Consider the following 27,300-nt stretch of genomic DNA (forward strand, 5'->3'; position numbering starts at 1 on the left):
CTTCCACAACCAGGGAATATAGTCTACCACAGAAAATCAAATCCCTACAACCTATAAGCTCATAATTGAGCATTGTAAACCATATGAGGAAAACCATAAGGGACAGTCAAACCCAACAAATAGCAAGATTGACACTTCTTGAACTAGACACAATAAGAATCTGAAAGAAACTATAAGCACCCTTAAAATAATTTAGAAATTGAAAAGGTGAAAATAATTGGACATTAGAAATAAAGAATAGGCAGTTTGAAGTAGACCTAAACATAACTTTCAAAAAGTTTAACTTTAAAAAGTTAAAAAAAACAGTATGATTAGCTCTAGATGATTTGAGAATTGATAAAATATAGGTAAACTTGAGAAAAATCACCCAGTTTGCATAAGAAGGTAAGTTGATGGAAAACATGAATGGGAGTTTAAGATACAACCAATAGAATGAGAAGGTCTAACATTAAGTATGATAAGAGTTTCAGAAGAAAAGAATAAAGCATGGTGATGTAAAATTCAAAGAGGCAATAGATGAAAATTTTCTAGAAATAAGGAAAACATAAATCTTACAATTGAGGAAGCACACAAAGTTCCAAACAGGAAAAATGAACTAATCCAAGCTTAGACACGTTGTAGTCAAACTGAAGACATTTTGCTAAGCATATGGGGAAACCAAAACCAACTCTCTCTTATGTTATTTGTGGATGGTCATTTGCCAATGTCTACCAAAACATGCAAGTTGTTTGACGCAGAAATTCTGCTTCTAGGAGTTTATCCTCAGCGAACAAGCATTTCAATTCCCAAAGATTTAAATATACAGGATGTTGATCTCAGCATTGTATAACAAAGAAATATTGGAAATGGCCTTAAAAATCCATCAATATGCAATAGATGAAATAAATTAAGGTATAATACTAAAAACACTACTATGCAGCTGTTAAAATGATGATATAAGTCTAATATTATTGTCTTGGAAAGATGATTGATAATGGCAAAAAGAATAAGTTATAAAGCAATATGCATAGTATGGTCCCATTGGTCTAAACAAAAGTCTGTTTATAAAAAAGAAGTTTGGAAGGATGAATACTTAAAGTTTATAGGCAGCTATCACTGCATGGGTAATTTTTACTTTCCTCTTTATACTTTTATGCAGTATTTGAATTTTTAAAATTAGTTGTGTGTTACTTTAATAATCATGAAAAATAATATGCTTGGGAAATATGAAAAAACAAACCTGAAACCAGATGATACCCTGAAGTTCTCCTCCTGCAAGGATGTAGAGCAGCGCAGACAGCCAAAGTATATACTCTCAAAAATGGTACCCAAAACTGTAGCCTGAAGAGCAAGTCTGTTGGGTTGGATTCCCTTTTGTTTCATCCTGTTTTCTCCTTCCCTCTGCAGCTTTGATTAAGCAACTATATTTTTCAGTTTTTCCCCCTCTCTTTGTAAAATCAAGTATATTGTCTCAGATGTACTTTATTTTTGCAGCATGAATGACCTCATTTTTGAAAGTTTTGGAAATAAATGGATTGAAGTTAATTAAAAGCTTTCTAACCTTTCTGAGTTGGCCATGGACAGCGACCAACTGGGAGACATGCAAAGCATCATTGAGCATTGATAGTCAAAAATTGACCAAAGGAGGTGAACCATTGTAGAGTTTCTCCTCTGGTAGAAAAAGCTGTTTCTGCAGTGGTAGCTCAACCGCTGTCTGTAGGCAGTGCTGGGAAGCTAAGTAGCAGTTGTCCACTGATTCTTGACCAGAGAAGGATTTGCTTTGGGCTTTGTGGAGACTATAATTAAAACTCACTGTGACTAGGATGTTTTTGCTTTTGTTATTGGAGGAAGAGGTGGGGGTGGGATGGGTGGGGTGTGTATATTTGGAAAAAAAAAAAGCATCAGTGAGGACAGTGCTCCTGAGGTGCTCAGGATGATGAAAGCAGGCAGTGAGTGGCTGTGGGGCTCCATCCTGGTCAATAATCAGAATTACCTGCTGAGCACTTAGAAATAAAGATTCCTAGGCCCCCAGGATTCTGATTCAGTAGGGGTGAGGCCTGGGGATCCGAAATTTAAAAGCTTCCCTGGAGATCCCAATGTTCAGCCAGGTTTAGGAACTACAGAACTGTGGCACGGTGTAGTAATGGGAGATGTCTGCCCCATACCATAAAATATTTATATTTTTCAACGACCTCTCCCTCCTTTTTTCCTCACCTTCTTTTCTTGTCCTCTCATTTAAAAAAAGTATCACTTATGTCCCCCTCTTCTTTCTTGCCTATGTGAAGTCCAATATATATTTACTGGGACTACTAAATGAGGTGGTGGCCTGTGGTAGGGATCTGGATTCTGACCTAAGTGGTGCTGCTGTGGAAGAGTTGTGTGTGTTTGCATGGTGGGCATGGTGGGGTGAGGGGGGATGGAAGTCACCAAATGTCCTGTAGCACACATGGTTGGAACATTTTGGACAACCTTGGCTTTCATCTTCTCGAATTGAGGCTAGACTCAGTACCTCATCACAGTTCACAGAACCAAATCTAATTCCAAAAATCCAACGCCACAAGCATTCAACAGTGGTGCTGATTCTACCAAAGGATTTGTAGGGAGTGCCTGTGTTGCAGAGAAAGCCTAAACAGCTTCCCCTGCAGGATTTTCCATGGTCTTCTCTTTTCCAAAGTCTCTTTCCTCGGTTCTGAGTTACAAGGAAAGCCAGGGCCAGCCTGGGACATCCTGGACTGCAGAATGGGCTAGGATTTTAGGAGGTTGCCACCTCACTGAGATCAGTAGAAATAAGAAGCTAAAACTATTTTTTTATTAGTATATGACTTGTATTTTCTTTTTAAAAATTTGTACTACTTTAATTTTTCTAGAAAAATTCTTATGGTAATTGACTACAGCATTAGGATCTTTTAAACCTTGATATTATGATTTTATAAGAATTTTCTTTGTTTTATCATTGAAGTCACTTATTGAAATATAGAGCCCAGGACTTTGGAGACCCAGGTAATATGGGTCTTTACTATCTTTCAGCTTATCATTTATAATCATCTTGTGGATATGATTTCCTGAAGGCTATATTTTATTGATTAGCTTGTATTATATGCTCTTATCTTGAAATCCACATCTGTTTTCCTAACTACAATTGTTTCTGTTTCTCCAAAAAGGAAATAGAGTTTGTGTTAGACAAATATGTTGATATTTGTTTTATACTTTATGATTCTCATTATGCTTGCAAAATTTTACATACACATGTATGCATATACATAAACATAATACATGTATTTTTCAAAATTTCTCTTGAATATTTCAAGGTGAGAAGATTAGATGAACTATTATTTAATTCCTAGGTACTTTAGTACTCTTTGTTTTTTTCTAAAATATTGCTTTATTTACATTTTTTATTTAGCCAGAAATTAAATTGCTTTCTCATAAACCCTATGTATATTTCCTACTGTTGGGACTTCCAGGTTCTGCTTAGGATGTAGAAAGCTGAAAAATCATTGCTCTCATCATGAGAGCAAGAAAAAGCCAAATATTTGATCACATCATAAGTTTTTTTAAACTTATCAGAGAGATGAGATTTCAGGGCATCTAGCTAGCCTGTATCTAAAGAAAGACGGCCGCCTCCAAGGAGTGATGGGATGTGAGCCCCGACTTACCCGTGGCAAAGAATGGGAGGCAGATGAGACTGCCATACGAATGGGTAAGAAGAATTCAGCTAAAAATTTTAATGAATTTCTAGTGGCCAAATGTAGATTAGTGTGTGAGAAAAGAACCCATGGAAGTTGAGACATAAGAGCCGTTGTGCCCACTCCTGATCTTTCTCCAGGGCTCTCCACTGGGACCTCATGAGAAAGACTGGGGACAAGGCAGAAGTATGGAGAAAAACTCCTTTGGTGGTACAGACCTAGAGACTGGGAATTGTCATCACTGCAGGAAAGGCAGAAACTTCTGCCCAGATCTTTCTTCCCTGCTTAGTCACTGGGAAAAGAGCAGCAAATCCTGTGCTTAGAGGCTGAGGGTAGACTAGAAGAAAACTGCACCCCTGGGGGAGGGACAGGACACCATTACAAAGAAACGAAGAGTGGGGAAAAAATGGAAAAGGGCATCCAAGAGCTGTGAGACAATATAATATGGTATAAGATGCTGTATGAGTTTTCTATTTACTGTTGTAACAAATTACCCCAAACTTAGTGATTTAAAACAACCCCAAAGTATTATTTTACTGTTCTGTAGGTTAGAAATCTGACATGGGTCCCACTGGGCTAGCATCAAGGTGTTGACAGGCTTTGTTCCTTCTGAAATTTCTAGGGGAGAATCTGTTTTCTTACCTTTTCCAACTTGTAGGGGCCACCCATATTCCTTGGCTCATGGCCCCCTTTCTCCATACTCAAAGGAAGCAGCCTAGCATCTCTCTGACCCTGTTTCTGTTGTCACATCTTTTTCTGAAACCCTCCTCTTCTACCTCTCTTCCATTTTTAAGGACCCTTATGGCCCACCCAGATAATTTAGGATAACCTCCCTATTTTAAGGACAGCTGAGTAGCAACCATAATCCCTCTTTGCTGTGTAACCAAACATATTCACAGATCCCAGGGATTAAGATATGCACATCCTTGTGGCAGGAAAAGGGCATTATTCTGCTAACCACACACACTACATGTAATTGGAACCCCAGACGGAGAAGTGAGAATGGGGCAGAAGCAATAGTTGAGGATATATTGCCTAAAATTTTCCAAAAATAATAAAAAACATCAAACCATAGATCCAAGACGATGAGAGTACTCTAACCAGGGTAAATACAAACACACACACACACACATACACACCTAGAGACCTCATTTTTAAACAGATGAAAACAAAAGATAAAGAGAAAGTCTTGAAGAGAATTAAAGAAAAAAGACATCACACATAAGCAACAAAGACAAGAATTACTGTGGATTTCTGTCAGAAGCTATGCAATCCAGAAGGCAATGGAATGACATCTTTCAGGTACTGACAAAACCCTCTCAACTCACAATATTATCTCTAGCAAAAATATCTTTTGAAAATGAAGGAATTAATTACTAGAAGACCTGCACTACAAGAAATGTTAAGGGAATTTCTTCAGGCAGAAGGACACCAGACAAAAAATTGGATCTACACAAAGAAATGAAGAAATGGTTAAAATGAAGATAAATGCAAAAAACTTTTTTTCTTATTTTTAATTACTCTAAAAGTTAACTGATTGTGAGAATAAAAAAACCGTAGGAACATACTTGCAGTTTATAGTTTAGATAAAAGTAAAATGTATGACCATAAAAGTTCACCCCAGACTGAGAGGGAAGAATTTGGAGCCTATTGTTAGATAAGATTTGTACCCTACATGTGAAGCAGTATGATAGTATTTGAAATTAGACTGGGAACAATCCAAGATGTATATAGTAATCACAGGGCAACCACTAAAATAATTTTAAAAGAGGTATAAATAATAAGCCAAAAGTGGAGATAAAAGGTATCATAAAAATGCTCAGGTGATCTAAAAACAGAAAGATAAAGAGGAAAAAAAAGGAACAAAGAACCTATGGAACAAACAGGAAGCAACTAGCAAGATGGTAGATTTTAATCCAACCATAGCAATAATTACATTAATCTAAATGATCGAATACACCAGTGAAAAGAAATTGTCACATTGATTATGAAAGCAAGAGCTTACTACATTCTGTCTATAAGAAAGCCACTTTAAATATAAAGACATAGATAAGCTAAAAATAATTCCTATTGTTATCTGGTGGATTAATTAAAAGTGTTTTCTAATATCTCCTTCACTTCACATAATTCTTGTAACCCCAGAGACTCTGTTCTTGGTTACATTTTTGGCTTAAAACTAAAATGAAAAAGAAATTAAAAATGTCTTCTCACAAAGTTGTTGTCTGTTCTACTATGGGATTAGAATTACTTTACTTAGACTTTTCTTTTGGGTCACATGGTGTTTGCTGAATGTAAATGTTCCTTTGTAGTCTTTCTAATCTTTGTTGATTCTGCTTTATTATGGCCTCTCTCTTAGCACAGTCTGTCTTCTTAGGCTTTTCCTTGTAATTGAACAAATGTCTCCAGTTTACATTTGCTTTTTACAAATTTTAGTTTTTAGAATGTCCTTGGTAGTTGTTATCTTTCTATAAAAGTATCATCAATGATCTTTTTGCCATTGTAAATCTCTGGGGTAGTTTTTAAAGGGAAAAGTCTCTGTTTTCCTAGGAGGATTTTCAAAGGCACACAATTTTCTAAGCATCTTTTGGAATATATTTCTGATGTTGGCTATTAGTCCCTTTAACACACCAGTATTGCTGTGTTCAAAGATGCAAAGGTTATAAACCAGTTTAAAAGGACAGTTACAGTCAAAATTTTGCTGAGGCAAAATTAGCTGGAAAAAAAATTTGAGTAACTCCTCATGATCAGTCAAGCACTATCTGTGAATTGTAGCCAAAGTACGTCTGTCTTCAACATCAGTTACACCTTGTCTATCAAGTATACTGTGTAAAAAGAAATCTTTATTTGCATTTTTGATTAGGAGGAATGGCTGAGTTACAGCAGATCCAGGGAGTGTGGACTCTTATGTCCCTTTTAGCTGTATGGGCTAACTACTGTTGTGTCTGTATTTCTGGCTCAGAGTACTGTCATGGAATTCAGGGTTAGAAAGTGTAATGGGATATACAGTGAGGGAGAATGGGTATGGAGCTTGGGTTATTTCTAAGGGGGGGATAAGATGATTTAGAACATGATCTCTAAAGGAAAAAAGTTAACTAGAGGTTGAATAACTAGTTATTTAAATGTATACTGAGTTATCCTTAGTATACCTTATAAAGTCCAAATGAATCTGAAATGCTAATGACATTAAGTGATCAAATATATAATTATCTTGTTTTGTTTATATATTTGTGTGTATGCATTTGTGAGTGTACTTATAAATGTACATGTGTGTCTATATATATTTATATATACATGTACACACACACATCATTTTCTTTTATGTGTGGCCAATCAGATACTGGGTGTGGGTACTTCCCTCCAGGTATTTTGTTCCAATGCGGGTCCTTAGAGCCAAATGAGTTGGTTTTAAGTGAGAAGAGAAATCAGTGGTTTAGAAATAGGAAGAGCACAATCTTCTTTAGGTTTAGGGTCATAATAGAAAAAGCAATTATACTTCAAATGCTTACTAGAGTCTCATAAATAAATGCAGATAAAATATGATTATAGCAGTCTTACCTTTTTCAATACTAACTCATTGAAAAAAGTTTTCTCACTCACAAGTGTAGACATACAAACAAAATGTTCATTATACTCCAATACACTTCTGAAGATAACTCCTCTGGTATCCTGTCCTACAGCTGGAATATTCTGACCTCAAATTATTACTATAATGTATGTGAGCAGCACATACACTGCTGAAGTTTGATTAAAAACACATACACACACAAAAACAATTAAAAACATGCCTGACACAGTAAGGAGGGAGGAGAAAGGAGAGTTGGGCATGAGAGTAATGATGGAAATTAGTCTCAGTTAAGCCCCAAGAGGAGTTACTGTGTGGATGAGAGACCCCTGGCCCATAGCTGGCCCTCTCCTTTGTACAAATTTTCCTGTTTATTCTGATTCTCAACATATTCTGTGCAGCATAACCTATCCAACTATGAAGATTAGCAGTAGGAGAGAAAAAGAAAAGACTGAGGGTGTTGCTTTCTAACAAGGAAGGACTGTGGTTATGGAAAGCCACTCCATGGACTGGAGACACCCCCAGTTTTGACAACCGAACATACTGTCACGTACACTCTCTTCATGGTGGGCTCAGGTGGGCTCCTTCGATTTCAGACGGTTATGAGATTTTAAGTCCGGAATGTGAACGTAAGTGAGGAAAGCTGCTTCAGCCAGACTCTAATCTGTGTTTCAGTGGAAAAAGGTCAGGGAAAAATCTCTGAATCGGTGGAGGCTCAAATAAATCATTACTGTCAGCCTATCACCTTGGTAACAAGAAAGTCGGAGAAGGCGCAGTGTGGTGGAGTCAGCATAACAACTCTTATGTGGAATAAATATGCATATATAGATACACTGCTGGTTTAATCTCACCGAGTCAGCCGATGAACGTGAAGAACAATGGGTAGAGAATTCCCTGGAAGCCGCAGGGCCACATATACCTAAACATGGGGACTGGGGTTTTCTACCTTGTCTGGCAGATACTCGGGAGCCCTAGAATGTTGTGTCTGAAGAGACTCTTCACAGTAAATTGTGTCAGCATCTGAGATGCTGCGGCAGCTCCCTGACCTCAGCCATAGCCCGAACTCCGCGCTCCCCTTCCCTGGCCCGGCCGCTCTTCTTCAGCTCCGTTTGCTAGAAGGCATTCTCTGAGTTTGTGCACGGAAGTAGCAGTGCCCCTGGGTTTTGACTGAATTACTGAATGAACCTGGCTCTCTCCCAGGTAAGAGCTCCATCAAGAGAGTAGGATGCCCTGTGTACCTGAAGACTTGGGCCCTGTTAGGTTCTGCAGGTGGGGCTGTAGACTCCACTTCTAAAAGCTGTGTTTCTGAAATTTTGGTCCTGGGCTGAGTATCTGTGGTGCTTCTTATAAATGCAGATCCCAGTGCCATCCCTGTTCACTCTGATTCAGAAAGTCTTGGATAGTTATTCTGATGCATAGTGAATTTTGGGAACTACTAACTTAGAGTATCTTCTCATGACATACATACTACAGAAAGGCATATCTTACTGCAGGGACTTCAGGGACTTTCAATTACTGTTGGTCCCTTTATTTTACAAATTCATTTATTCAACAGATATTTGTCAAATGCCCATTCTGTGCTAGATACTGACCTAAGCAGTGAGGTTATAACAGTGAACAATATCGATGTGGCTTTTGTACTCATGAAACAGAAGTAAAGTAATTAAAGGAAGTAAAGAAATTAATTATGATAAGAGCTATGAAGGATGCCACAGGTTACTGTAATAGAGAATAATGAGACTGGGGAGCAGTGAGTATTTAAAATAAAAAGATGGTTAGAGAAGGCCTCTTTGAGAAGGCGGCATTTAAGCTAAGACCTGGATTGAAAGGAACTAGACGTGAAAAACATGGTAGGTAGTATGAAACGTTTGTGCAAAGGCACCGGGGCAGGAGCAACCTTGATGTGTTCCAAGAACAGAAAGAAGGCCCCGGCAAGCCAGAGAAGGAAAGGGGGGAGATCAGGCAGGTTGGTGCTGGATGATACAGGCCCGAAAGCCATGGTAAGGCACGCAGTAGGGTTAGAAGGGGTGGGGAACCAGAAGTCCCGCTGGATACAGGAGTCTCGAGTTGAGGGGAGAGAATCTAGTTTGGGAGATGAATGTGAGCGTGATCAGCATAATGATGGAAAGTCACGGGAATGGGTAGCATGACCCAGGGAGAGGCTGTAGAGAGACAATAGAGGAGAGCCTGGTAAAGGAGACCATGGGCAGCGGGAGGAGGATGGGATAGGAGGAAGGTCAGCAGGTTAGAGACTCATGGAAGCCAGGAGAGGGGGGTGCTCAAAGAGAAATGGCAATGGTGTCACTGCTGCTGAAAGGTCTAGAACAGCAGTGTACAGTAACATGGCCCTTAGCTGCTGTGCCTACTGAGCACTTGAGATGTGACTACTCCAGCTTGAGATGTGCTGTGGGTGTAAAATAAAACATGCAGATTTTGAAGACTTAGTACAAAAAAAATAGCTCATTAATAACTTTTTGTAATGATTCCATATTGACATGATAATATTTCAACTATATTGGGTTAAATAAAAAGTATTATTAAAATTTCACCTATTTCTTTTTACTTTTTAAAAAACATGCCTACTAGAAAATCTAAAATTACATGTATGGCCTGCATCATATTTCTAGTGCAGAGTTTGGTGAGGTGGAGGTCATTAGCAACCTTGATAAAAGTAGACTTTCTGAGATTGAGTAATACCGAGCCAATTGTTTATACTCACATAAGGTTGAATCGTAATCATCATTGTTCTATTATGCCTAGAATTTAATGACAAAACTCACCCCTAAGTCTTCTTCTGGAGTCTTTAATGTAAACACAAGTGATTGAACAATTTCATGTTAAGTTGACAATATCATAATTTATAAGTATTTAAAAGGCGATTTTAAACAGTTTGTGTAAAGGCATTGGGGCAGGAACAACCCTGATGCGTTTCAAGAAGAGAAAGAAGGCCCCAGCAAGCCAGGGAAAGAAGGGAGTGAGATCCCCTTTCTCAAAGGTGGTTTTAAAAATCTTTTTTGTAACCTGTATTTTCTTTCTTTTTGTCTTTCTTTCTTTATCTGTTCATTTATTTTTCATATCCGGCCAGGAAACTTCATGGTGTTATGGTCAACTTGCCGCACAACCGTGTTCAAATCTGTCACCAACAGGTTCATTAAAAACCTGGCGTGCTCGGGGATTTGTGCCAGCCTGGTCTGTGTGCCTTTCGACATCATCCTCAGCACCAGCCCTCACTGTTGCTGGTGGATCTACACCGTGTTCTTCTGCAAGGGCGTCAAATTTTTGCACAAAGTCTTCTGTTCTGTGACTATCCTCAGCTTCCCTGCCATTGCTTTGGACAGGTAAGATCAGGCAACTAGGGGCTTTGCTTTTAAAATTTTTTTTCATTTTTAAAGTGTATTGAAAAACAAGCATTATGACGCAGATGGTGAATAGACGCTGTTCCAAACACGGCTCTTTAGTCTGCTTATGGTCAATAGAAAGAACGAAGGTCTGAAACAGATGCTTCAAAAAGGACAGGTTGATTTAACAGCAGCCAAAGAACAGAGGACCAGTAAGAAAAGACCCAGGAGGAGGATTACCTCGTGAGGAAGCTGGGGCAGAGCTCCCGGATCATGACGTAGTTTCAGTGTGGTTGGGATTGGTGGGGTTTGTCTTGCAATTTGCAGCAGATTGCTCATCTGAGTTGATAACTCTGCAATTAGGGCTCTTTGCTGCAGGGTAAAAGCATTTTTGAAAGAACAAGGAAACGATTCAGTGGCTATTTAACAAATGACTAAGGCAAGTCCGGTTGGGCAGAACCAGATAACACCAGAATTCCTCTGGAGGCTTTATTTCCAAGGTCCCACATTGGGCTGGTTGTTTCTTCTTCCCATTCTTTTTAAAAGGATGTTTGCTTGGAAATAATATCTTGTATCTTAGCTACTGCCATACATAATTTGATCCAATTTATCAAAGTTAAATGGTAAAGATCACAGAAATCATTGGCTCCCTGCCTCCCCCTCCCCTTTTTATGTGTGAACCCTGTTTAGACCATAATACATTTAAAGAATAGAATTAAACAAGCAAACAAGAATTGAAAAGCATTTTGTGTCCATGAGTACTTTTGATTTCAAGACTTACAGAGAGGAAAAGTTGCTGAAGGGAAAGTGCTGGCTATTCTGACTTCCTACCCTATTTTAAATTTAACATTTTAGATGAATTGGTATTTTAAAACTCCTTGTCCATTTGAAACATGGTTAATACTTTGGTGACCTGAGGGTATTGAGTGCAGAACATAAAGAAGATGCACAATCAGATCTGTGGGGTCACCCCAGCTTCTCGGTCTTGGATCCCTGATTTCATCAGCTGCCCAGTGTTGTTTGCAGTGACACAAAGCCCCCAGCAGACCAGGGGCGGTTGTTGGCCTCGTGGCTAAGAGAGGGGACCCTGGAGCCAGAAGCTTGGCTGTGAGACCTATCTGTACTGCCTTCTAGCTGGGTGGTTTGGAGCAAAGATGGCTTAACTTTCCTGGGCCCTGGGGTCCTCAGCAGTTAGGATTCAATGAGTTATTCATGCTGTGCTTGGATAGACTGTGCCAATATTTACTCTCTTCCTCCAGGCTTCCCTTCTGATTGGCACATTTTTCTTTGGACATGTTAATGCCTATAATCAGTTTACCATCATATCTTGCTAGAAATCACTGCAGCCCTTCGGAAGGGGCTAGAAACTCAGTCGCCACCTGGGCAGATGAGGCAGGTGGCACTCTAGAGAGTGCGTACGTGTTCCCACTCTGTGGGTGTCTGGATCCTCAGTGGGCAGGACTTTCTAATTTTTTTCAGAAAGAGAAATCATTTATCCAGAATTTTATTGTTTTTAAATGTTGGCAATTTAATTTGCCTTTAAAAACTATCATGCAGACTACCCAAATCACTTTGGCAAGCTAAATGTAGACCGTGAGATGCCAGTTTGCCTGCCTAGTGATGACTCTGCATATCTCTTTCATTGTTCAACAAGGGGTCTTTAAACATCTCGTGTATGCCATTGGATGGCACTGTGATGTAACAGTGAAAAGTCAGAGTCCCTTTCCTCAAGTTTATGTCTGGTGGGCACTCTAATCCATTTCCTGTAGAACCAAGTTGTGTTCATGAGGGACGTCCTCCCCACTGCCTCTTGAACCACCTGCTCTGATGAGATCTCAAGTCTTCCAGTTTACCTTGTAGACTTTTCTTTCCTGAAAGTTTTTTTAAACAGCTTTATTGAGATACAATTTAAATATAATAAAATTTGCTCATTTTGGGTACAATTCAATGAATTTTAGTATATTTATAGTGTTGTACAGCCATTACCACAATCTAATTTTAGAACATGTTATCATCCTAACAAGAAACTTTGTGTCCATTTCCTTCACTTCACATCCACCCCCAACCATAGAAACCACTAATCTACTTTCTGTATGTTTGCCTTTTTTGGACATTTCCTATAGATGGAATCGTACAGTATGTGCTTTTCTGTGACTGGCTCCTTTCACTTAGCATAATGTTTTTGAGGTTCATCCGTGTTGTAGCATTTATCAATACTTTGTTCCTTTTTTATTACCCCAGATATTCCACTGTACATGCTATGTGTGCCACATTTTGTTTATCCATTTATTGGATGATGAACACTTGGGTTGTTTCCACTTTTGGCCTGCTGTGAATAATGCTGCTATGAATCCTAAAAGTCTTTTAAGAATATGCACCAACAAGATTAAGAACACATTATTCTGGACAGTTTGCTGTTATACCTGGAAACAATGTGATAATCTCTGTGGGGCTATTTCTGGATCATTGGTCTCAGACAAGAACATAGGCAAACAGTGAGATCCTTATTTTCTTTCCAGCAGAGAAACTACTGTATTTCTCTCATAATTGAATAAAAAATCTAAACAGGTCCTTTCAGTAGAAAAACAAGGCTGGTGAATTCCTATTTTATTATTCAGAGATACAGATTCCTCACAAGTGTGAATATGGTGCACATGAAAAATAAGGAAAGGAAATCCTGCAGTAGCCTGTCTCTTATTTCTTTCTCAGCTATTTATTTCCTAACACCAAGTCAGTATGTTCCTTGGGGGGCCACCTACACTTCCTGCCTCATCTTCTAGAGATGTAAACACCAAAAAATTATTTATAATGAGCCAATATATACTTATTTTGCAATCTATTTCCCAATACATAACAGAAATTAATGGAAGCCTGAGTGTGTTACATGTTGATGAGCAAAGGGAAGTGTGAGACAGTGGACTCTTGGTCATCTGTTTGTGTGTGGGAGTGGCGCCATCATCTCATTGTATTTATACAGTTGTTATTAGAAAAGTTTATAGGCAGAAAAAAATTTTTGGAGAGAATGCATAATTATACACTTCTTTCTCTTTGTTTCTCCCTCCCAGAAGGAGATCTAGAACACACCTGACCATGCTGTATCCGTCCCTGAACGTGCCCCATTCATCCCTGACTATCCATGCTCACTGTTGTGTTTGCACAACTCCCTCAGCCTGGAATGCTCTCCCCAGGCTTGTCTCCCAGCCAAACTTTGCCACAGTGCCACCTTCTCTTTGATATTTTCCCAGGTAGCTTTAGATGATCCTTTTCCCGTACCCACTTTGTACCTACCTCCAGCTGAGTCGTCATCTCATTTAAAATTATTTTTTGCATTTCTTTTTACCCCTGGAGTTTAGAGAGCTTCCTGTGTGCCTTTTCATCTTTATACCCCAGTGTCAGGCATAGCACCAGACACATAGATGGTGCTCAGAAATACTTGTTCCAGGACGGTGTGCATGCTTATATACTTGCTCCTGGCCCCATGAGGGAATGAATGCTAACAGGTTTGTAAGGCCAACTCCAGTATGAAGAGACGTGGGTCCAGCTAATGTTAAGAACCTCCGATGGCTAGTGCAACCCTTTCATAACAGATGTGGCTCTAGGGTCTGAAGAATTACCCAGGTCCCCCAAATCCTTGCTAACATTGAAACCAGGTGCTCTTGGAATTCTGTTTAGGTTTACAGAGTAATCAAATTAAAGCTTGGAAGGTAGAAGAGTCTTATTTGATTTTAACAAAATCTAACTGTGCAAGCATTTTAAAACCTATTAATTGCCCTTAGCGTTACTGAGTGATTATCACTGGAACAATGGCTATTGAGCCGTCCTAGTTTTTTGTCAGCCAGATTGACTTTGTAGGATGACCCTGTTAGAGTCCATCCCCCATGCTGGGTTCCTCTGCCCTGAGCTTTAAAGGCTAATAATATCCAGTGCATAGGGAACACCCTGACTCTTCTTTGGATGTGTGTATAGATACATTTCTTTCTTCCAGTGGCTTTGAAAATGGCCCTAAAGCTTCTATAGCCCATGTAAAATTTTTACAAATTGAAACTGAAATTGAGAAATAGATGTGTTTATAGCAGATGGAGCCCTCCTTTGTATTGAGGGCACTCTGTGGGAGGTAATCCTGGTGGCAATAATTATAAAGCTGGCTATGAATTGAAATTACTGACTTGTTTTCCTGATGGAGAAGGAGTCTCGAGGGTACCATGAAGCATGGAGCTTTGTCTCTAGGCTCATTTGGAATAGTCCTTTTCGGTCTAGTGATGCATTTCGAATTGTGCAGCCAAGTCCTCAAAACTTAGGGTATTACTTGCAGAATTCCCCCAGTGGTTCCCTCTGTCTTAGGCAGAATAAAAGAACTTGACACCTTTCCCTCTCCCCTCCTCCTTTTGGTAATAGAAGTTCCCCTAATTTAAAAGCGCATCTTCTATGAAATTAATTTTGTTTGTGTATTTTGCAGGTACTACTCAGTCCTCTATCCACTGGAAAGAAAAATATCTGATGCCAAGTCCCGTGAACTGGTGATGTACATCTGGGTCCACGCAGTGGTGGCCAGTGTCCCTGTGTTTGCGGTGACCAACGTGGCCGACATCTATGCCATGTCCACCTGCACTGAAGTCTGGAGCTACTCCTTGGGTCACCTGGTGTACGTGCTGATCTATAACATCACCACGGTCATCGTGCCGGTGGCTGTGGTGTTCCTCTTCTTGATACTGATCCGACGGGCCCTAAGTGCCAGCCAGAAGAAGAAGGTCATCATAGCCGCGCTCCGGACGCCACAGAACACCATCTCAATCCCCTATGCCTCCCAGCGGGAGGCCGAGCTGCACGCCACGCTGCTCTCCATGGTGATGGTCTTCATCTTATGCAGCGTGCCCTACACCATGCTGGTTGTCTACCAGACTGTGCTCCATGTCCCTGACACTTCTGTCTTCCTGCTGCTCACTGCCATCTGGCTGCCCAAAGTCTCTCTGCTGGCGAATCCTGTTCTCTTTCTTACTGTGAACAAATCTGTCCGCAAGTGCTTGGTAGGGACCTTGGTGCAACTGCACCACCGGTACAGTCGGCGTAATGTGGTCAGCATGGGGAGTGGGGTGGCCGATGCCAGCCTGGAGCCCAGCATGCGCTCAGGCAGCCAGCTCCTGGAGATGTTCCACATGGGGCAGCAGCAGATCTTTAAGTCCACACAGGATGAGGAAGAGGGTGAAGCCAAGTACGTTGGCTCTGCTGATCTCCAGGCCGAGGAGCTACCTACCAGCTGCCTGGAGGTGGAGAAGGGGCCACAGCTTGGACCCCTTGCCTCGCCCCCAGGCACGGTGGACTCTATGGCCCAGGTGGCACCAGCAGCCTCTGTGGAATCCGAGACAGTTTCTGACAAGTATTCCCTGCAGTTTGGCTTTGGGCCTTTTGAGTTGCCTCCTCAGTGGCTCTCAGAAACCCGAAACAGCAAGAAGCGGCTGCTTCCCCCTTTGGGTAATACTCCGGAAGAGCTGATCCAGACAAAGGTGCCCAAGGTAGGTAGGGTGGAGCGGAAGATGAGCAGAAACAATAAAGTGAGCATTTTTCCAAAGGTGGATTCCTAGCAAGGATTGTGAATTCCTGGAAACAACAGGGAGCTTCCACATTCCTACCCTTCTTTCACTCTGGCCGTGTGATTTTGTATGGTCTCATGGATTGGCACTGCAACCTTGTATAGGTTAATTTCTTCCTGTATGGGTCAAATGCTTTTGAATGAAAAGGAAAGGAAAAAAAAAAAAAAAAAAATATATATATATATATATATATATATATATAAAATCAAATGTCCTCTTTATTGAGGGCGTATATATATTCATTGTATATGTATATATTTATCTCAATGATACATATGCTTAGTAAAGTCCATGTTCCTCTTGTGGTGGGTGCTCCATGTTCATTTTCCTGGGACTCCTCATTTCCCTGGGTCCTGTAGAGAACAAACACACGGAGAGAAGAGCACCTGCGAGCTCAAAAGGGAGCAGGGGCACTCCACGAGAAGCCCAGGATAAGTATGAGCAGTGTGACCACTAACAAAGTGCCAGTTTGATTGACTTAAAATGACAAAACATTAGAGCTTTTTATATTGATATGACACCTCTTCTCTGGCAGGTCCAATCATGTGACTGAGGGTTTCCCATGCTGCCCTTCATCCCTCTCATTGGGCATCAGGAAGTGCAGACTGTCCCACCCTTGTTTGACAGACATGGAAAGTGAGGTGCCCAGGGTAAAGGAGATGTTTTGTCTTGATTATCCTGATTCCCCTAGCACCACCAATTCTCAGAAAGACGCATCTCCACCCTCTAGGCAGGGGTGGTGTTGTGTGGGAAACACTGCAAGCCCTTCACTGTATTCTTCCCCCTTAAATTTTGTTTTCTGAAACATGAAAGAGAAGCTTGGAGTTAGAGAAATATTGAGCAATGCAATGACACCTGTAGTCTTTTCTCTTCCCATGTGATCTCACATGAAAGATGCTATGTAAAAATGAGCATGAGTGAGGTGCAGTGAAAAAAATTAGGCAGACTTTCAGAATGAAAAGGTAATCTAAAAACATACAAAGTTAGTGTCAACTGGTTCTTTTGGACACATCAAACTAAAAATATTAAATTAGGAAAGGTGAGTCTCCCCAAAAGACTGAGGAGACTCTGACAAAGATGGCTCCTTCTGATGAGGACTTCAGAACCCAGGCCTGGCCAATCTCATTTTCAGTTTGTTTGTACAACTGTGGTTCTCCCTTCATTTTGGACATGAAGAGGAACAGAACTGAGAGAAATAACCCTTGTTGATCATTATAAAACACCAAGGCAACACCTAGCCCAGGGTAAGCACCTCACTTCCTCCTTCTCAGTGATGTTTTAGTAGGAGCAGAGTGGATAGAAGAGGGAGGATGTTGTCCCCAGCTGACTGGTCCCCTGGTGGTGTTCCAAGTGACTTGAGCCCACTTTCGGGAGTGGTTTTCTCCAAGTTGAATTCAAACCACAGATGGCACTTCTCTCTTACTGAGGGTAAATCAAGTGTCTGCTCCACTCATTCTTCTTTCTAGGGTGTTTATTCTTGTTCATATTGCTTAGGGGAACCTTCCCAGTGCCTAGAAAAGCTTGAAGTGTACCCAGGTGTTTTCACTGGCAAACTTCACCATCCTGAAGGCAGGGGTCCTCACACATCCCCTCCTTTAACCAAGCTGGTCCCCTGCTCCTCAGAGGCAGCTCAGACATGTGCAGGGAGTTTCCTCTACCTTCTCTTGGGTGTGGGGGTGTCTTGTGGTTCCTGAGTGTGAACCCAAAGACCCTGCCCCTGCAGAGGGCACTCTCTTTCCTTGTGCTATGTCTCCGTGCAGTGCTGTGTGCTCACAGTACTCAAGGAAAACTGCCACACCCCCTTCTATGGCCCCCACTTCCCAGGGCCCTCTGTCCCATCCATAGGTCCCTGCCTGACAGCTAACGTTGTGGCCCTTCAAGCTTATCTTTCAAAACCTTCACTGTTGTGACAACTTTTATCAAGGGGAAAAACATTCTGTCAGAAAATTGTGTCCACTTTAGAAGAATCTGTCAACTGTAGCCACTTTTGTGTAGTTCGGATCGTATATATGTACAATTTAATAAATTCTGAGGAGGCAGAATTTGGTGGATATATTTCTTATGTATGTTTGAAGCAGGTGGTTGACTTCTAACAAGTCATTGTCAGATGTATTTCTATACTCTTTGTAGAATAACGTTTTAATAAAAAATTGAAAAACAGTTTCTGAACTCAAGAAAAGTTGTATCAACTATGTTTTTCCTCCTCATTTCCTCTATATGAACCTCTCTCTTTCTATATGATTTCAGATGAAAGGTATTCACGCCCCCCATAAATGCAGATGCAGCATTGTAGTTGCATTTTCTTGTGTTGTTGCAACTAATGTATACATATACCCCAATGAGAAAATGGAACATTGGAATAAGTTTTATAAAGATTGGTTCCAAATTCGGTTTGTGGATCTGCCTGTATCTAAATTTTCTCCAAAGAAACCGAATCAACAAGATGTGTTTGTGTGTCTATATGTGGAGAGAGAGAGAAGAGAGAGAGAGAGAGAGAGAGAGAGAGAGAGAGAGAGAGAGAGAGAGAGAGAGAGAGAGAGAGAGAGAGAAAGAGATTCACATAATGGTGGCAGCTGAAAAATCCTAACTCTGTAGTACAGTTCAGCAGGCTAGCAATTCTGGTAAAAGTGATGCTGAAGTCTTGAGTCTGACATCTCTAGGGGAAGCCTGCAGGCTGGAAATTCCGAGAGTAGATGCTGTAGTCTTGAGGCAGTATCTCTTCATTACTCTGGAAACCTTCAGTTCTGTGGTCTTAAGGCCTCCAAATGACTGAATGAGGCCCACCCACATTCTCTAGGGTGAGCTACCTTACTTAAAGTCAACTAATTATACATGCTAATCCCATTCACAGAATACCTCCTCAGCAACATCAAGGCCAGCGTCTGACCCAGCAAGTGGGCATTGTAACCTAACCAAGTTGACAGGTAAAATTAACCATCACACTGCCCAAATGTCTAGTTGGAGCTGCACAAGTGAAGCGTGGAGTGCAGCTGTCATAATTTTTCTTTTGTAGCAGGGACCATGGCATAGCAGTTTGGGCCATGGGCTTTGAGATCAGATTGCCCATGTTTGAATCCTGACCCACCACTAACTAGTTTTGTGACCTTGGGCAGGAGAGGTAACTTCCATGTACTTTGATTTCCTCTTTGTAAAATGAGGGGATAATAATTACATCAGAAGCTTCTGTTGCCCTGACTCACATGCTTCACCTCTGGTTTTAGCTATGTGTTTAGTGGGAAGTTGCTGGCTAAGCAAATGCTAAATAACTGCTAAATAAGTAAATAAATAAATAAGTGCTAAATAAGTACTTCTATTCACTTCCCCTAGAGCAGTCAGTGCTTAGCTCTGTTCCCGTTTGCTAATGCTGCTGTTATGGAAAACACCAAAAATGGATTGGCTTTTATAAGGGAGTTTATTTGGTTACAAAATTATAGTCTTAAAGCCATAAAGTGTCCAAGGTAAGGCATCAACAATCGGGTATCTTCACTGGGGAAAGGCCATTGGCATCTGGAAAACCTGTTAGCTGGGAAGGCACATGGATAGCATCTGCTTGCTCCCAGGTTGCGTTTCAAAATGGCTTTCTCCAAAATGACTCTCTCAGCTGTAGCTGCCAGTGTCAGAGGTCTGCAACTCCAAGCATGTCTAAGCATCAGTGTCAGCTTCCAATGGCCATCTTCAAAATGTCTGTCTCAGCTGCAGCAGCAAGCTCCTTCCATCTGAGCTCTTATACAGGGCTCTAGTAAACTAATCAAGACCCACCCTGAATGGGCGGGGCCACACCTCCATGGAAATTATCTAATTAGAGTTATCACCTACAGTTGGGTGGGTCACATCTCCATGGAAACACTCAGTCAAAGGATTCCAACCTAATCAACACTAATATTTCTGCCTACACAAGATTGCATCAAACAACATGGCATTTGGGGGGACATAATACATCCAAATTGGCACAGCATCTCTGCTTTCTGCCCTGGGAGAGCTCCTAGTTCTGGGGATAAGCCCTGCTCTATGGGCAAGGGAATCAGTTCTGCTGGTGAACAGTTGTGTGTTTGTGTGTGTGGGGGGGCATCTGCCCACCACTACTCGGGGGGTCAAGCAGAATGGAGTCCCTGTTGCCTACCAGATAATACATCATTTTATTGGCTTTTCCTCCTTTCTAGTCTCACTCTCTCCAGCCCTCGATTCCGCCCTCAGGGATCACCTTTTCATGTAAGCTACTTGCACAAAGCCCTTGTTTCAAGCTCTGTTTCTAGGGAAATCCAAGCAAGACAATAATACACCTCATAGAGCCTTTGTGAGGATTAAATGAAGTGATCCGTTAACACAATGCCAGGCACAGAGTGAAGTCAAATCAATATTACTTATTATATGCTAATGCTAATGGTAAAAAATGTTATTCAGAAAACTATATTAACTGGTGTTTACATCAGTTAATCCAAAAAGATTAATACTCCTGTTATTCATAATGATGATACTTGAGAGCAGTGCACACTGCCAAAGGGCTATTTGAATCTCCAAAGAAAAGCTAACTGTGTAATCAGAGTTATTTCTTAACCAAACAAGTCCCGGTTTCAAAAGAAAAAAAAGATGAGTTTGTTAAAATAGCATTCAACTCTGCTGCACACCTGTACACCATATCCCAAATCTGAGTGACCATAATTTACTGTATTGATGAAATAAGAGTAGAACAGAATACCCAGAGTATCTAAAGGCAGACATAAAAAGACCCAGTGGTCTCGTCTATAGAAAAGGATCCATAGTTAATTCCTTGGTGTGTGAAATTGAAATCTGAAGTTCAACCCCAAGTCTGACTGAAGTGGAGAGAAGAGTCACTTCTCAATCTCAGCCCGGGCATTGCTGAGTGCAGTGCGAAGCTATGCCCAGGGCTGGGGTAACCCGGCTTGCTCACAGCTGCTACTGCATGTTAAACCTGAGATAAGTGCTCAGGGATAAAAGCTTGTTTTTGGCTGAATTTTGGTGAGGAGAAGGGTTAATGCTTTCGTAATATGTTCTACCAATCTACAATACACAATGTAAATAACATCATCACAAAGCAATTAATTTCCTCCAGATAGTTTTAAAAATTGAGCAGATTTATATCACAGCTAATGTGTTACATTGGATTTCTGAAGCCAAAAGAAAACTGAGTCACAGTAAATGACCTGGGAATATGAAAATAAAACAAGAATTGAAATCGGTATTAATGCCCAGGGCAACATCAAAAGACTTTTTGAATGAGTCTTTTAAATTAAATTGAAATGATCTTAGGTGCTCCATATATAAGGGTTCAGAAGGTCAGATATCTTCCTTTAGCTTCAGGTTCAATCAGTGTTTTTCCCCATTTGTGCCAAGGGGATAGGTTAGATAATAGACATAATAAAGAAAAGGAAATCTTCATATAATGGAAACTATAATTTTTCTCTTTGATTTTTGTGAAACTCTACTGCTATTCATGTTTTGGGGACTCAGGAGCCACTTATTTCCAATCTGAAATGGATGAGTGATGAATGAATGAATGAATGAATAAGAGATGCAGCACCTGGAGCAGTGGTAGAAACACTGTCACCTATGAGCTGATGAAAGACTTGCTGTCAGTCAAGTTGTTGCTGATTCTTATTGATTTCCTTGGAATGACTCATCCCAGGGTTGAAGACATCAAAAGCAAAGTCTTTGATATCCTCTCTTTTCCAACATCTAAGCTTTGCTCTAAATCACTAGAGGGAATGTAAGTTCTAAACCTGGAAGGGGAGCTCAATACTGATAAGCACATTTCCAGGCATATGTGTTGAGTATGAAGAATAATTCTTTTTTTCAGCTGTATTAATCAGAATTTAGTGATTAAATCTCTTTGCTGCCTCCTCTAACTTAAATTCCTTCCTATATGTTGATTCATTGTAGTCTATATGCAAAATATACATACAAAGGCTGTACTTGAATCAACATGCCATATGGGATACTGCTATTGAAATATTAACCATATTCCCTGACCCATCTAATTGCTTTTCTCTCTTTTGTGTTGCCCGTTACACTCAAGCAGTTTCTGAACTTATTGCTTCAGGGGAAGGGAAAGGCAGGGTGGAAAGCATCTCTTCCTGGTTTTTGTGTATCAAAGCCATGGTCTTTAGGAAAACAGGGGACTCTTGGGGTTAGCCAGTGGTTCTCAACTGGGAGGCAATTTTGCCCCCACCCCCCACCCCAGGGGATATTTGGCAATGTCTACACTGATTTGACAAGATTGGGGGGAAACTGCTGACATCTAGTGAGTGGGGGCCAAGGATGCTGATAAACAGCCTGTAATGCGTAGGACAGCTCCCCGCCCCCAACAGGGAATCATGTGGACCCAAATAATAGTGCCAAGGTTGAAAAACCCTGGGTAAACCAAAGATTTGAGGTGGTTTGAGGAGTGTGGGACCATTTCCCCCCAGTAGAAGTAGATTCCCTGGGGTTGAGGGTAGCAGAGAGAAGAGATGCTGCAGAGGGGAAAGTGATGAGAACATAGACATCTGTACTTTCTGGATAAAGGAGCTCTAATGCTGTCTCCTAGGCAAAGCCCCGGATGGAGAAAAACTGAGATTTGTGCAATTGCAGTAGGAACCTGTGTATTCCTCACTCACCAGGTCAAGAATCCCCAGAATAGAAGATTCTAGTATTAAGTCCAGACATGGCCTCAAAGACAGTTACATGAATGCCATGGAAGAAAGAGAAAGCCTCAAAGTCAAAGGTGCAAGCAGATAGGAAGGATGGATGTTTTGGTAACAACGTGCTTGGGACTGCTGGATCAGCTGGGACAATGGAGGACCATGTGGCAGTGACATTGAAGAAAGATGTCATTTACACTCTCATCCCCCACAACACCATGGTACAATGTGACAGGGAAGGAAGCCTTGAAGGTCTAAGATTATTTCCACCATCCCAGAAGAATGGGGTCTCAAAATGAAACTTAAACTCTAGGAAAAAAATTAAGAAAATTATATTTTTTCACATTGAGTTTGCGGACTGAGGCAACTGGTTTGCATTCAAACATTGAAGGGGGAATTGGATATTAGGGCCCATTTCAACCCTAAAATTTATGATTCTATAGACTGTTGTTAAGCCACATGACTACATGCTTATAAAAATATATTTTATAGTTTGTTTTGGCTTTCTGCTACCAAAAAGTCTCATTCCCCTTTTGCATTTTCTTTGGTAGATTTCATGGAGAAAATTTGGTGGAAATGGAAGTTTTATATAATACTGTCCTAAGGATCAAAGAGAATAAAACTGGCCTCTGCCTCTGGGTGGTTTCTCTAAAAGAAAATTTTAATATAATACATGATCACTCAAAAGGTAAATAAGAAGAGGTGTATTTCTCTTCCCAAACCCAGCCCTTGAAAGATTATACTGGAACTCTAGCCAGTTCTAAATATCAGCACAGTCATGGCTACAGTTTTGGAGAAACTGAGAAAATCGAAATAATTAAAAAGAAAACCATACCTAAAAATCTGATCAATACTTTCATTGGTTTACCAGGAGTTGATTTGGGGAAAGAAAGGTCAATAGATTAAGTCACTGTGAAGACTATTCTGAACATATGAGAATACATGAACACATATCATAAGCTGTAGCAGATGCCCTTACTTTTCTCCTAAACATCCATTACCCTTTCCTCCTCACTAACAGTGTCCACCCCATCCCTGCCCCCAGGAGCGATCTGGATTAGAGGAAACTAATCAGTACATGGTATTCCCCTGCTGACTGCTGTTGGTCTGAGGGTGGTTATGAATTCTGAGTTGATCAGATTGAGGGAATGACTTACGTTTCATGAATGGTTCAGCAGTACACTTCTGCTAGGTGTGAATGAGGATGCACGTGGACCAGAATGCTCTGGTGGCCACTTATGAGTGTAAAACAAATGCTCAATAGTATTTTTTCCAATGTCTTGAGATTGCAGCTGAATCCCCAAGCAGAGGATAATAAGTGCAAAACCCCCTACATTTAAGTGACTTACTCTTACTAAGAAGCAGCAGCAGAATGAGATGCTGCCTCAGCCATCACCCGTGCCCTTCACACACACTCAGTCTATATATATAGAGAAAACAGAAGAAATTTAAACTGAATTGTCTAGGTCAGAGACGATTCCACTATCTGCTTGGTGGATAATGGTCTTTTGCGTATCTGCTTAGGTGGACTTGCTCATGTTCCCTCCATGAGTTTTGGGTTGTGGGAAAGGAATTGGAGGGAGATGGCAGGGCAAAGAGGAGCAATCCTGCACACCCACCATTTGGCATGGTGAGAATCGGTGGGTTTTCCCAAATGCCAAGTAGGTACCATAGAAACTTGACTTGAAAGCTGGTCACTGGTCAGTCTGGGAGGAAACAGTGGGATGTACCACCAAGGGTGGAAATCTAGGGGTGCTGGAAGAGGTCACACCAGTGCCACTTCAGGCACCAGAGGAGTATACAGTGAGGACCTCATGTCAAGTAGAAGACATTTTCTCCTTTCCCCCATCCTTACACCAAACTCTGTGGAGGCAACAGGGAGACATAGAAGAGAGAGCAGTGAGATACAGGTGCAGACAATTGCTTGTCTTCCCCTTGGTGAGTTCTTTGGGCTACAAATCAAGCCTGAGTTGGAGGAAAAGAAGAGCATTAAATTAGGAAGGATAGTGAAGTCCTAAACTGTGCTAGAGTCTTTAATATCTGAAGGTGACTAAAGAATGATAACTCTGCCTGGGCTATAGTTAAGGAACAGGAAAGGAAGTTTCCATGGCATAAGTTCAGACTCTGCAGTGAATCACAATGACCATGGGGGCAACCAGGCTTGGAATGAAGGTGGCCATGAAGACAAGAGTGGAGAGACAGTGTGACAAGTTCTTGATGATGTCACTTAACTGATAAATCATGTGCCCTCACCTCTGAACATCAACTTATATGAGATAATAAATTTCCATGTTGTGTGGTGAGTTTAAGTCAGAGTTTCATGATGTACTGCTGAAAGCATTTTCACTGATACATGAGCTAATTTATTATTTGCAAAGAGGAACACATTGAAAATTGCTTCTCTTTGGGGGTACAATCTCAATAAAATAATCTTTTCAACTAAGCTAATGTTTTCCCATCTGGAATCTACTTCTTCTTGCTGTACTTGAAGTTTTGTATTAACTTAATGAAGAGAACTCCACATAGGAAACTGTTGTGGTTCCTGGGGAAGAGATGGTTGATTGAATATACATATCTAATTTTATTCCCCGCTAAAATCCCACTAACACTTCATTTAAGGAATTAAAAATAAAGTCATAGAGGGCCCTGCCATAATCAAGATGGTGGAATGATATGCTTCAGGGCTCCATCCCCCCACAGAAGCCTTGAACAACCAGCAAGAACTGGCAGAAATATCTTTTTCAAAGTTCCAGAAAACAATAAAAGGATTACAGAAACAAGGTGAGTGTTGAATCAAGAAAAAGATACCTTAAAAGTGACCTGGCAGGCCCTTTTTCCACTCCTCACCAGCTTAGCATGGAGTCAGCCTGCAATTTCCAGCATGAATACCTGGTCCTGGTTCTAGACGGAGCACAGTAACCTCTGTACACATGCCGGGATCATGTATGTCTGGTGGTGGTCTGAGGGACTTGTTGTTCACACAATTCTCCTACAGAATAATGTGGGAGAGCAGTCACATGGCTTCCTGGGGCAAGGCATTGCTGGCTGTAGGACATACAGTGCAGTGCCCAAGACTGAGAGGAAATTGTTTCATAAGGAAGAGGGCCAGTCATATCTGTGTAAGCAGGGGGAGTTCCCAGGGGCCTATGCATGTGCCAAGACAAGATGCATGTGCAGAAAGAATCAGGCTGGCTACCATGCTTTGACCTCAAGCTTATCGAAGGTCATTGTACAGATAAACCCTGAAAGAGCACACACAGCTCAGTCTTCAAAGACTGGGAAAGTTGTTGTCTTTTTGACTTCTCTTTTACTTTTATTTGTTAGTTCTTGGCATTCAAGGAAAGCTCTGTCATAACACTACCTGGATTCAAGCTAAAGGAACAGATGCCTCAGAGTCTAAGTTCCAGTGATAACACCTTAAATATCAAAATGTCCAAGTTTCAGCAAACAGATACAAAATATACAGAGAAACTGGAAGGGATATCCCAGGCCAAAGAGAAGACTAAAGTATTAGAAACATCAATGAAGAGGACCAGACCATGGACATAGCAGGAAAAAGACTTTAAAAATTATCTTAAATATGCTCAAAGAGCAAAAGGAAAACACAGAAAAAGAACTAAAGGAAATCAGGAAAACAATAGTTGAACACAAAGAGAATACCAATAGAGAGATGGAAATAATGAAAAGAAACCAAACAGAGCTGAAGACCAGAAATTAAAAATTACCTAGAGGGATTCTATAGTAGATTGGAGCTGGCAGAAGAAGGAATCAGAGAACTTGAAGATAATACAATAGAAATCATTCAGAAGAGCAGAAAGAAGAAAGACTGAAGAAAAGTGAACAGAGCTTGAGGAACCTGTGGGACACAATCAAAAATACCAAATACATATTGTAGGAGTCCCAGAAAGAGAATAATGAAAGGAACAGAGAGAATATTCAAAGAAATAATGGCCAAAAACTTCCTAAATTTAATGGAAGACATGAATATATACATCTAACTTGCTCAATGAATTCCAAACAAGATAAATCCAAATAGATCCATTCTGCTGCATATTATACTCAAACCATTGAATGCCAAAGAAAAAGAATTTTGAAAGCAACAAGAGAGAAGTAACATGTCACATACAAGGGGGCCTCAATAAAATTAAGTACCAATTTCTTACAGGAAACCACATAGGGAAGATGGCAATGGGATAACATTTAAAGTGTGGAAGCAAAAAAAAAAAAAAAAAAAAATTGCCAAAAGAATTCTATATCTGGGAAAACTGTCTGTCAAAAATGGGGAAGAGATTGAGACATTCCCAGATAAACCAAAGCTGAAAGAGTTTGTCACCACTAGGCTGACCCTATAAGAGATGCTAAAAAGAGTTCTGCTGGTTGAAAGACAAGACAACAGAAAATAGATTAAAGCCACATAAAGAAATAAAGATCTCTGGTGAGGGTAACAACATGGATTTTAAATATAAATGCCAGTACTATTGTATTTTTGGCTCATAACTCTACTTTTTA

General features: G+C 40.6%; 1 protein-coding gene across 1 annotated transcript in view; it reads left to right on the top strand.

Annotated features, from left to right (window-relative positions):
* GPR176 (G protein-coupled receptor 176) overlaps window positions 1–16,246 on the top strand; it is a 113,590-nt gene extending 97,344 nt beyond the window's left edge. The window contains exons 2-3 of the mRNA XM_037835430.1: window positions 10,313–10,565; window positions 15,022–16,246. Coding sequence (XP_037691358.1) covers window positions 10,313–10,565; window positions 15,022–16,144 — 1,376 coding nt within the window. The 3' untranslated portion in view covers window positions 16,145–16,246. The remainder of the gene's footprint in view (window positions 1–10,312; window positions 10,566–15,021) is intronic.
* Window positions 16,247–27,300: the final 11,054 nt, after the last annotated feature.

The sequence above is a fragment of the Choloepus didactylus genome, chromosome 4 (genome assembly GCF_015220235.1).
Source record: "Choloepus didactylus isolate mChoDid1 chromosome 4, mChoDid1.pri, whole genome shotgun sequence".
Classification (NCBI taxonomy): domain Eukaryota; kingdom Metazoa; phylum Chordata; class Mammalia; order Pilosa; family Megalonychidae; genus Choloepus; species Choloepus didactylus.